The sequence below is a fragment of the Belonocnema kinseyi genome, chromosome 1 (genome assembly GCF_010883055.1).
Source record: "Belonocnema kinseyi isolate 2016_QV_RU_SX_M_011 chromosome 1, B_treatae_v1, whole genome shotgun sequence".
In the NCBI taxonomy this organism is placed as follows: domain Eukaryota; kingdom Metazoa; phylum Arthropoda; class Insecta; order Hymenoptera; family Cynipidae; genus Belonocnema; species Belonocnema kinseyi.
Window position 1 is genome coordinate 182,820,202 of NC_046657.1, and position 11,866 is coordinate 182,832,067.

Here is an 11,866-nt window from a genome sequence, read left to right on the forward strand (position 1 = left end):
AATGTAATTTTTTTATTTAAAATTTTACTATCATGTTGAAAACAATTAAAAAATTTTTTTTTGTTCAGTTATGTATTTGATTATTTGATTATTATTATATATTTATATATATATATCCATATTATGTACACCTGGAAAACATAATCTGAAAATCGACGTATGCATGAAATTAAGAATCACGAAATAGATCCAAATCGCCAATTTCTTCAATTTCTTTCAAATGGGGAGCAAGATATAAATAGAAGACCACCGAAGTCTTCCGAAGCCTTCAGATCGGCAATCATCGTACAGCAGAACTCCGAGGTCGAATCGTGCATTTTCGGCTTACATACGAACTCACAGTGGTAATCATGCACTTTCTGTTTTGCGGCTCCCAAAAGGTAGGTATGATGGGGGTAAATTTCATCCACGATCTGGCACCTGGCGGGGGACGATTCCCCTCGTGCGGCATCCTTGCGGCGTTTCAGGTCTGTGAGCTCTGCTTGTGACTGCATTTTTAAACATCGTATCAAGCAAACCTGATTAGCTAGAGACTTTAAAAAGGTTCACATTTAAAGCTTTAACTTTTTAAACTATCACGACAATTCGAAAAGTTATATGTGGCAGTTGACTTCGAAGTGCACTTGAGTTTTTTCCACTTTTTATGACGTTCTGCTACCGATGCGCTTAAATTAACAAATTAACAAATAAATGTTTTTTTAACAATATTCGATATGTACAAGTTTCATAGGTTTGTTACCCTTTTTAAAAGGAATCTGAATTGAACGAAACAAAAAAATGATGTTATATCTTGTGGCATTACATTATTGTGTACCGAAACCATTTACAGTCTTCATGATGTAATTTTCACACACCAAATTTCTGGTCATTTCCCGGCCGTAATTATTAAATTTCCTCTTAGTAAAAGCACGAATACAACGTATCTAACATAAGGTAATAATTACAGTGAACCTTAGAGTAAGTGCCGGATTTTGATTAAACCTGGGACTTTAGTACCCAGACAAAGGTCCACTCCGAATGTAAACAGTCAAGTGTGAGTAACCATCGCGCACCTCCCCCCCCCCCAGATTCTCTCAACCATCTCCGCCAGGACAGTCCGGGCATCAACAGGGTCAAGTCTAAACGTATGGATCTTCCAAGGGGTAGGGGGAGCTGCAAAAGGGAAGAGGGCATAACTTGTGTCCAGGCGTATAGAAACTATATATTTATTAATCATTTAAGAGTGATTACAAAAAACTGTTTTTAATTTTTTATTAAAGTTTACATATAATATATGCCTACAACATACCTAGTTGATATAAAATCAACTTAGTAGTAAATGATTTTAACTGGCTTTTTGTAACCACTTCAAGAATCTACGCATATAATTAATGCATCGAAATTATATTATATTTTCTATATGGCTCGAGCACCGGTTATTGGCACCTTACATGAAATTTAGAAATTAGGAAATAAATGAACACATAAATATTAAATTCTAAAATAGTGGCAGTTATTCCTACACTCAAAATTTTACACACAATGTAATGGAATGTTAAATTATTATCAACAATTACTAAAAACTTGAAAAATTATTAAAAATAAGTATGCAGTACTAAAATTATTGCCCCCCTCCCCCGCGTATCCAGTGCTTGATACTAATATGTACGGAGATAATAAAATTAGTCACAATTGAAATAAAAACAATATCAACCTATGCTTAAAAGAATAAATATATACCTGCCGACGAAAAGACACGGAAACTGCACTGACTAACTCGCACACTAGTTTTTGTGCATTAAATTATAACACAGGACAACAAGACCAATTGATCAAACCAGTCCCCGGTTATGAACATTTTTTTTTTGGTTTCGCCATGTCCAAAGGCAATGATATATCGCTTTCAAAATTTGGAATTGAGTAAATGAGACAACATACGTAACCTATCATTATTTTTGGAGCATTTTTAGCGATTTCTAGCGGAGAAAAAAAGAAACTTTGAACGTTAATGAATTCGGGATCACGTGACTAAGTTCGTTCATGAAATTTTTGTGTAGAATGATTTTTATTTTTTGGTCCTCGCTACGTCCACACAGATTCCAATATCGTATTCAGGATTCAGAAACTTATATAGAAAGTCCAAAATTTGTGTCAGTACTCAATATACGCAAATCAGAAAATCTGAAATGCATCAAACCAAAAATTATCTGCAAAGTAACTACAACTCGAATGGTAATATCCTATTTGATCAATTTATAAATAAAGTTTTTTAAAATTATAAATATATTAACGTATACAAACGTTCTTTAGTGCTTTTTATTTAATCTGTCAAATTTTAAACGCGATATCTTAATCCGTGTGGACACAGCATATTTACTTTATCTCGGATAATTTTTTTCAAAATTATTACTCAAACTAAATAAACAAACGCAATTTATTGTCCCATTATCTAGAATGCAAACTCTGAGAGCTTTATTAAAAAATGATTCAAGAATCTAATAAAATTTATAAAAACAACGTAGAATGTATAGAAAAATTATAATTGGTTTGTAAAGTTTCTCCCAAAACGTACGTGTCGCTAATTTCATGCCCGTTCTTAATTCATAATACGTGAACACTCCCTTAGTAGATTTTATAACATAATTTTTTTGTGTTTTGACTATACTGTGATACGGAGGTAACAGCATTTTTTAAAATGAAAATTTAGGAATTTTAAAAAATCTCAAAATAAAATGTTCATCCATATTATAACTTCGAATGAATAACTCTACATTTGTTTCTATACGCACTACTGTACATCGCTTCGGTACACAATATTGTAACGTAACAAAAAGGAACAAAATGTAAACCCAAATTTCTTGAAGAATTCTTTGGAGCGATCTGGAAAATACTCGGGCGTCCTGGGTGGTCGATTGAGTTCTTAAATTACCAGTGATACATTTTCTAATCCTTTACTTTTAGTCGTCAACGAACTTTATATGCTGGCTTTGATCATATTTGACTTCAACTAACCGCTCCAGCTTTCCAAGGTTCCTCATTTAAAATGCCCCGTCATACTGAAAAATCAAAGAAAGTTCGTTGACGACTTTGTTGGATTAGAAAATTCTTCCCCGTTAAAATTGGCCAGATTAGAAAATGTATGCCCGGTAAAATGTTCCGAAGGAAAATACTCAAACTAAAGTTAAATATGCATCTGGAAAAAGCTTTCAGTTTAACCTTACCTACACAATCTTTGTTTGCCAAACAACATCGTTTCAATAGCCTTCGTCATGAGCACTTATATCATTCTTCGTAAAAAAATTGTATTTTAATTTAGTTTCGATTACGATTTATTTTATACGTTTCTTTTCGCTACGTTTAAAAAGCAGTAATATCCTGCATTTGTTTCTACTGTACAATGATGAAACAAAACAACCAACTGACTTTCGTTTCGAATTGCACTAACGTTTTTCAACTCCAATTAAATATTACGTACGAAAAATGCAAATACGAGGAGGAAAGAATATATATCTACCCAGTGAAGTGACATGAATGCATTATTAAAAGCGTACATCTATAATAAAAATCATGTTCAGAGAGAGAGACTTCGCGGAAGTAATTATTATTTTTTGATATAAAATACTGTCAAACCCATGTACTTAAAAAATTTGAAATAGGAGAGTTTTCTACCTAAATTTTGTTTCATTTTTTTTATTGTACCGAACAAATGCGTAAGAAATTTATTTTTATACTCTATTTTACAAAACAAGTTTTGCAAATTTCGGAGACAAAAACCCGGAGCGATACACTCTTGAGGCACTTTTTTGAGCAGGCTCTCTGGTAGATGTTTTAAGACTATAGAGAAGAAGAATTTCTTTTCGAGTGTTCGTGAAACCGTTAAATGAAAAAATGATCAGAATCGTCATCGGTTTGTCCTATTCCACAGTATCGATTATTGAAATCGAGAAAGGAAATCGGATGTTAGAATTTCGGGGATTGAAATTGGGACCTGGATCTGTGGCAGTACCTGTGCTCTGAAGTTGGGCTGGCGAGCCGAGCGCTCCGAGAGGAGAGCCACCGTAGCCCAGGGCCGCCAGACCAGCGGTCAATCCCGATCCCTGTTGTTGAGCCTGTTGTACGGCTACTGCCTGAGCTTGGGCAACCACTGCCGCTGCACTGCACGCTGCCAGACCTGCACCAAAAGCCCGCAACCCACACGCGCTCTTAATACTCAAATTAATTAGCAATTTTGTTACCAACCTTATACCGACTAAATTCAGCTGTTTAGCATCGCATACACAATCAATTCAAAAACACACAACGACTTTTATTATGACTTTCATTTTCGTTTCAACACTTTTTAGTCACGAAACGAATTTCTGCCTTCAATGGATATTTAGGTATGTATGTTTGTATGTATGTATGTATATATGTACAAATTAGACAGACGGGTTAGGATAAATAACATACACGTACGTAAAAAAACAAGCTGAACAATTTTTATATATTACTTGAAGATACCTTTTCAATGGATGATATTATGGACTTCTCACGGTTACTTTTACTCTTCAGGTCGACAGAACGTTCCCTAATTATTCACTTGTATAAATATATGAAACATAAGCACACAAAATGAAGATAGTAATTTTCGTTTTTATAATTATGTAGATTAATATGATTAATAAATTTCAGTTGAAACTAAGGATTGAAAGACAGGAAGAAATATTGGATTTTACTAATAACTCTATCTATTATGGAATATTCACCAATTTAGGGAATGTGATACTTAATATGCGGGGCATCACACGCATCAGCCTTTACTTGTTAAGCCATGTTTTCCGATTACTTTTATATTTTCAGAATTTTACAAAAAGAGCTTATCGTTATTGTTATTATCGTCAATAAATATCGCCAGCAGTATTCAAAGCTCAAAAATGAAATCTATTTTTACCTGTCTCTTACGGTTTACAAGATATTTTGTTAAAAATAAAAATAACGGAAGGTTCCCCTAAGGTCCCAGTGGAACGTTCCGTGCTATTATGGAATCCCATAAGCAAACAATGGAACTCCTGATAGTATCGAAGAGGGCTTGATGAGAGCGAAGCTCTCGCCCGCATTCTCATATCAACCACAAATATCGTAGTCGGTGTGTGCGGCGATACGCATCATACCGCGCGAGCGAGATGTTCGTAAACTACTACCAAATAGGCAATCAAGTTATGAAAATATGAGGGTGAACAAAAGACATGACTTAAAAAGTTGGAGCAGTTGAGAAATAATGCCATATAGAGCAATGAACCAATTACGGAGGGTGCAACAATTGTCGAGTATCGACAAATATTTCTTATGACAAATAGTTAATTATATTTAAAATTAATTTTAAAACTATATCATAATAATAAAGGCACGCTCAACTACAAACTAAAAAAAAAACAACATATTTTTAGAAGAGAAATTCATTCCAGATTTAATATCTGTAACGTGACCCTTCTAAGTTTGCTGAATAAGAAATTTTAAAGCACAAATTTGGTTACTTTTTTATTTATTCTTCATATTTAGATACTACTGTAGTGATAAGAATAAATAAAAAATCAAATAATTATATTATCTAAAAAATTGCATTCAGTATTTTAAAAAAAATGAATCATCGGTTAATTGGGACAAATTTTGGCAAAGCTTCATATTTCAATGACCCAACTGGAGAAATGGTGGTATCGATTTTGTCTTTCATGCCCCTATTCGTTGATCACTATACATATTAGATTAGGCATGTTATTTTAATTACAGTAATACTAATAATAACTTCGTGTTTATTTTTCAAAAAGAAAACCTAAAAAACTCGTTATTTTTTATTTTTTACCTACATATCTCACTATTTTCCATATTTAGAATTTCTTATTTAGGTATTTAGCAAATTATATTTTTACATTTTTAATTACCTTTTTCAAATATTATTAAAGTTATGATTATAAATCGATTTGAACTTTATACCTTTTTCAATTTTTGGGTTAGACAATGCACTCGACAAATTGATCTAACACTCGTGCGATTCGTAAATTCATCTCGAGAAATAGTATTCTTGACTCATTTAAATCTATGTATCAATTTGAAAGTTTTAGGAGTTTTTATTTATAAGAAGGATAAGAAATTTTGAGGTTGCCTATTTCCTCCACTATTGGTTCCTTTGCCCTATGAGCAGGGCTTCCAGAGACTAAAGTTACAAGAGACTGATTTGAGCTAAAAAGTGACTAAAAGTGACTAATGTCCATACAAAAAGATGCCTATTATGTCCATAGGAACACTTATTAACTCTAAAATATCGACTGAATTACAGATATATTTGAGCGGATTGCTTCGATAAGATTAGATAAAATTCTGGTGCTGAATTTCAATATTAAATAGAGCATAATAAATACAAATATAATACAAATTATTCCATACGTTATTATATATTACTCAAAATTTTTTTCTTTTTTAAAATAAAAGCTTCCCTGTCGATGAAAACGCACTGAAAAAGCAATGAAACAGCACTGGTCAGTGATGATTCAGTGCTTTTTCTTCAGCACTACCTGTACCGTTAGTTTTTTACACCTGAGTCCCCCTTCAAGTGTTCATTTACATTTTTAAAAGGCCATTTCAACCAGTAAACCTATGCCAACATGAATAAGCTAGCAAGTAGATCAACTGAAAGGGATTAAAAATCAAAATTTAAAATTTGTAAGCTTTTGAAATTATCTATGAGAAGGTTAGAAATTCAGAATCTACGGGTTTCGATTATTTCAGATATCCAACTTTTTCTTTTGGATGTTTAAAATTTGAATAAATATAACGTATCTCTTAAATGGAATGAGATAAACCAAAAAAGACAACTTTTTTTTTTAATTCAACTTTAAAGTAGTATATAAATTATAATTATAAATATGTATAATGAGAAAATTCATAAATTAAACAAAAGTGTTAATAATTTGAAGAAAATTCTAAAAAGGGATGCGGTTTGGTTGCAGCCAGGTACTGTGTAAATAACTCTGCCCGCTCGGTACGTGACGAATACAATAGGAACATTATATGACCGTCCTATCACTTCTCAGTGCCGTTTAGGTGCTGAAAATCCGCAAAAACAGCCACTGAAACGGCACTGACGGCCCAGTGCTGTTCACCAGTGCCTTTTCAGTACTTTTTCATCGGCAGGATTATAAACTGCAGTCCCACCAGAAAAGTTCCCGTTGTGCAGGACAAGGTGGTTCAAGGGGGCGAGAGAGAAGCACGGCGAGCTCAGGGAGCAACTCAACAACACCGCAAGAGTGTGTGAAAAAAGCGGCAGTATCCTCGGGGGTTAATCGTGTCGTCTGCTTCAGTAATTCTCAGGCTGTTGCAAAAATATCGCAGGACATTCGCCAGAGTTCGCTTTTAGTCACTCAGTGTATAGGTTATGCTCATTACGAAAATGTCGAAAGAAAACAGAAAGAAGCGTTTATCTTTCGAATATAAAAATAAGCTTTTAGACGAAGTATATCAGGTGCTCCAAAACAGTCTATTCTGAAAAATATGGTATCTCTGAGAGCATGTACAAGGCGATGAGAGCTCGCAAATTACTCAATGGCCATAAAACGTTTGAAGCAAAAAAAAAATATATTTTAACGTGTAACAGCAACATTTTGATTCTCATCTCAGGCAAATATCTAGTTTCGCTTTATTGCAGATAAATTTAATGGATATTATGCATAAAGTAGAAAAATTTGCTTTAAAGTTATGTTTGGAGCATTAAACATTTTCCGAAGATACTGTTTATTGAGACGCATACTAAAAGTATACTTGAATTAAAAGATATATGGTATATGTCAAGAAAATTAAATTGAATAAATTATCAGAAGTAATTATATAATTCAATTATATTATGTATTATCGACGAAAATTATATACTTGTCTATTTGGTTGGGTTGAAAATAAATACTTCTGAAATGCGAAATCACAAGTGTAGAAAATAATTCTCTAAAATGCCAAATTTCAAATTTTGAAAAACTACGACAATTATAATTTCGACTATAAGGTCATGCAGATTTTTGTTGTTTAAAAAGCACACACAAACATTTTCACGCTCATCATGGCATTATAAAACCAAAATGGCAAAAATACAAAAAGATATATTTTTGTTTTAGACGAAACTCTAACAGAAATGATTCACAAGGCCCTGATTGTTTATCGTTAGGCGAATCCCGAGATAGTACGAAGGAGATGAAGGGTACTCCCGAAACGGCTTCTATAGTGGGACTGCAGTGTATTTTAAACTAATAGTATTTTAAACCCATAAGAACTATGGGAGCAGTTCGGAAGTGACTGTTGAAATTGATAGAAATATACTTCGCTTCTGCACGGTAAAAAAAGTTGCGCTGTGACAGGGATATTATTCCTTATTATAGCTAAACATTTAGCTGAAAACGAACGAAGAAATTTAGAAAGATCCCTGGATCAGCGAAACTGAATATCTTTGACCATTTTCCATATACCAGCGATATCGTATAGCCACTACCCATAAAAAGTATAGCTATAATATAGATATTAAGAATAGATGTCTGAACGAATTATGGGTCTCCTATTCCATAATTAAGGGCTGATTTAGGGCTAATTTAATGCCCCCTTGCCGAATTTTCGGCTCTTCATTTTTTTTTTAAATATGCATAGTTCTGTCAGCTTCACTTCAAGCCAGCAGCACCACTCAAGGAATCGGTCAAAAATGATAAGAGGAGAGTACCCAAATATGAGATACCAACTCTGTTTGGCGTGATATTCGGAATTCTATGTAATGAATTTAAAAGTAATATAGGCCATTTTAAAGAAAATTTAGTTTGCCATAACGAGCTCAAATAAAAAATTTTATTAAAAATTTTTTTATGCTGAGAATACAAAAAATGTAAAAAATTTCTTTTTCCAAACTCGTCAAACTATTCTCATAATATGAGATACCCCAAGAAATGGCTAAGAAAATGCAAAATAAAGTATTATTTTTAAAGAAAAACTTTATTCTATGTTTCCGAAGTATAAATTTACTGCTATTTAGATATATTTAGTTTTTGCAGTAGTCACAAACACTTTTGGAACCAATTTCCCCCGCGCAGCCACAGTGTTATAAAAACCAAAGGTATCTCATATTATGAGAACAATACAGTGAAACTATGCACTTACTATGCCTGACCTGTACAATGAAAAGCTTCAAGACTATCGATATTTTCCTACTTTGTTATTCAATCCTCATCACTCCAAGGCAAACCTTATTGCTAAATACATATTTAATGAATAATAAATAGGGTTTAAAGAATTCCCTTCCAAGAACTCGACAACCATCAATTTCACAAAAAGTTTGCCTATAATCTTTAAAAGCCCAATGAAAAATGGACTATACCACGAAATTACTCTTTCTTCTTGGGCTACAAGTTAATGATAGAACCAACAGAATGGGTCTCTTAGTTTAACAGATACCCCGCCATCTCATATTACGAGAATATCTCATATTCGAGTACTCTCCTCTATATCAAATTGCCCTTTTTACAGGAATTTCCGGCTCGAGATATCTCTTTAAACCACTGGCCTACCTTCACAATTAAAAAATGGACGCGAAGGGAAAAGGGAGAAAACTTAATATTCGATTTTTCCCTAACATTAATAAGGGCCTATTTAGGGCTCACTCTCTATCCAACTATGGATTTTGCTTTTTAGCTATTTGTATAAAATATGCAAAGGTGCTGCCAACTTTACTTCAAGCCAGCAGCACCATTCAAGAAATCGGTCAAAAAATGGTTATATCAAATTCCACTTTTCACAGAAATTTCCGGCTCATTTCCGACTCGAGATATCCCTTTGAACCACTGTCCTACCTTCAAAATTAAAAAAATGGCCGCGAAGAACAAAGGGACAAGACACAAATTTTTTATTTCACTTCTTAGCATTAATAAGGGACTATTTAGGTCTCACCTTCATATCCAACTATGGATTTTACTACTTAGCCTTTTTTATAAAATATTCCACAGTGCTCCTAGCTTTACTTCAAACCAGCAGCAGCGTTCGAGGAATCGGTCAAAAAATGATTATATCGAATTTCACTTTTCACAGGAATTTCCGGCTCATTTCCGGCTCAAAACATCCCTTCGAACCACTGCCCTACCTTCAAAATTAAAAAAGGGCCACTATACTTTTACATCTTCAGATTGTTATATTTCTTTCTTGTTATTTATACAGTACACTCCTTTGATGAAAATTCTAACAATGATAACCTTTTTTATCTATTACTTATTGTTTACGAGGTGCTTCATACTTATTCTAATTTTTAACTTTTTAAGTCCAATTTTAGATGCTTGTAATCGTGAAAATCCATATGATCTAAGGCTCATTTAGGACTCTAGGACTATCATAATCAAAATTAACAACAAAATTTTGTTTAAACAAACCTCCCAAAAATGAAATAAATTCAGGTTCATTTAAGTCCCTTATTAAAGCTGTGAAGAGAATGCAAAAATGAATATTTTGCACATTTGCCCTTCGTGGCCCTTTTTTAATTTTAAAGGTAAGACAGTGGTTCAAAGGTATATTTCGAGCCGGAAATGAGCCGGAAATTCCTGTGAAGAGTGGAATTCGATATAATCATTTTTTGACCAATTCCTCGAATGGTGCTGCTGGTTTGGAGAAAAAGTTGGCAGCATCGTTGCATATTTTATACAAAGGGCTAAAAAGTAAAATCCATAGATGGATAGAAAGTTAACCCTGAATAGTCCTTTATTAATTGCTGGGAAGAGAATTCAAACATTTATATTTTGTACCTTTGCCCATAGCCCTTTATTAGTTTCGAAGGATGGGCAGTGGTTCGAAGGGATATCCCGAGCCCGAAATGAGCCGGAAATTCCTGTGAAAAGTGGAATTTGATATAACCAATTTTTGACCGATTCCTTAAATGGTGCTGCTGGCTTGGAGTAAAAGTTGGCAGCACCGTTGCATATTTTATACAAAGGGCTAAAAAGTAAAATCCATAGATGGATAGAAAGTGAGTCCTAAATAGACCCTTATTAATGTTAGGAAAAAATTGAATATTAAGTTTTTGTCCCTTTGCCCTTCGCGGATCTTTTTTAATTTTGAAGGTAGGACAGTGGTTTAAAGGAATATCTCGAGCCGGAAATTCCTGTAAAAAGGAAAATTTGATATAATCATTTTTGACCGATTCCTTGAGTGGTGCTGCTGGCTTGAAGTAAAGCTGGCAGAACCATGCATATTTAAAATAAAATGAAGAGCCGAACATTCGGCAATGGGGCATTAAATTAGCCCTAAATGAGCCCTTAATTATGAAATAGGAGACATTATGATTTGATGACTTAGTGCTGTCAGGTTTACATAGCTTAATCGGGAGCAGTGGCAGTTCAGATTTACTTTAGGCAATTAAACGCGTTTTACAACTTAAAATGGGCGCGAAAGTTAACATTAAATAGAGTTTGTGTAGCGATAATAATAATTTACAATTTCTTCGATAGTAGGCGGTAACTATATTGAAATATCAAGAAACGCGAGGAAAACAAGAAACTTAACCTCCAAATGCCCTATTCGGATTTCAAAGAAATTCATTTTCTCGACACCAGATCAAAAATTAGCTGCTGTAAGTTAATCTATTTCAGTAACAACTAAATGTTTCTCTATTCCAAAGACAATAAAATTATATAAAATCTGTCGAAAATAATAAATTCAACAATTTATATGAAGTAACTAAATGTTTAACTCAAACTAACAAAATGTATTACCTAAACTAAGCGGACTCTTTCTTTGAGAAAATTTCATGAATGTTTTCACAAAAATTTTGCCATTAAGATGCCATTTTGAAAATACTAAAACGAAAAATCGATCTTTGAACCATGGATTCTCAAAGTTTAGACAT

The 11,866-nt window shown here is 33.4% G+C and overlaps 1 protein-coding gene across 1 annotated transcript in view; it reads right to left on the reverse strand.

Annotated features, from left to right (window-relative positions):
• LOC117170343 (maternal protein pumilio-like) overlaps positions 1-11,866 on the reverse strand; it is a 121,600-nt gene that overhangs the window by 22,972 nt on the left and 86,762 nt on the right. The window contains exon 4 of the mRNA XM_033357084.1: positions 3,986-4,150. Within this exon, the coding sequence (XP_033212975.1) occupies positions 3,986-4,150 (165 nt within the window). The remainder of the gene's footprint in view (positions 1-3,985; positions 4,151-11,866) is intronic.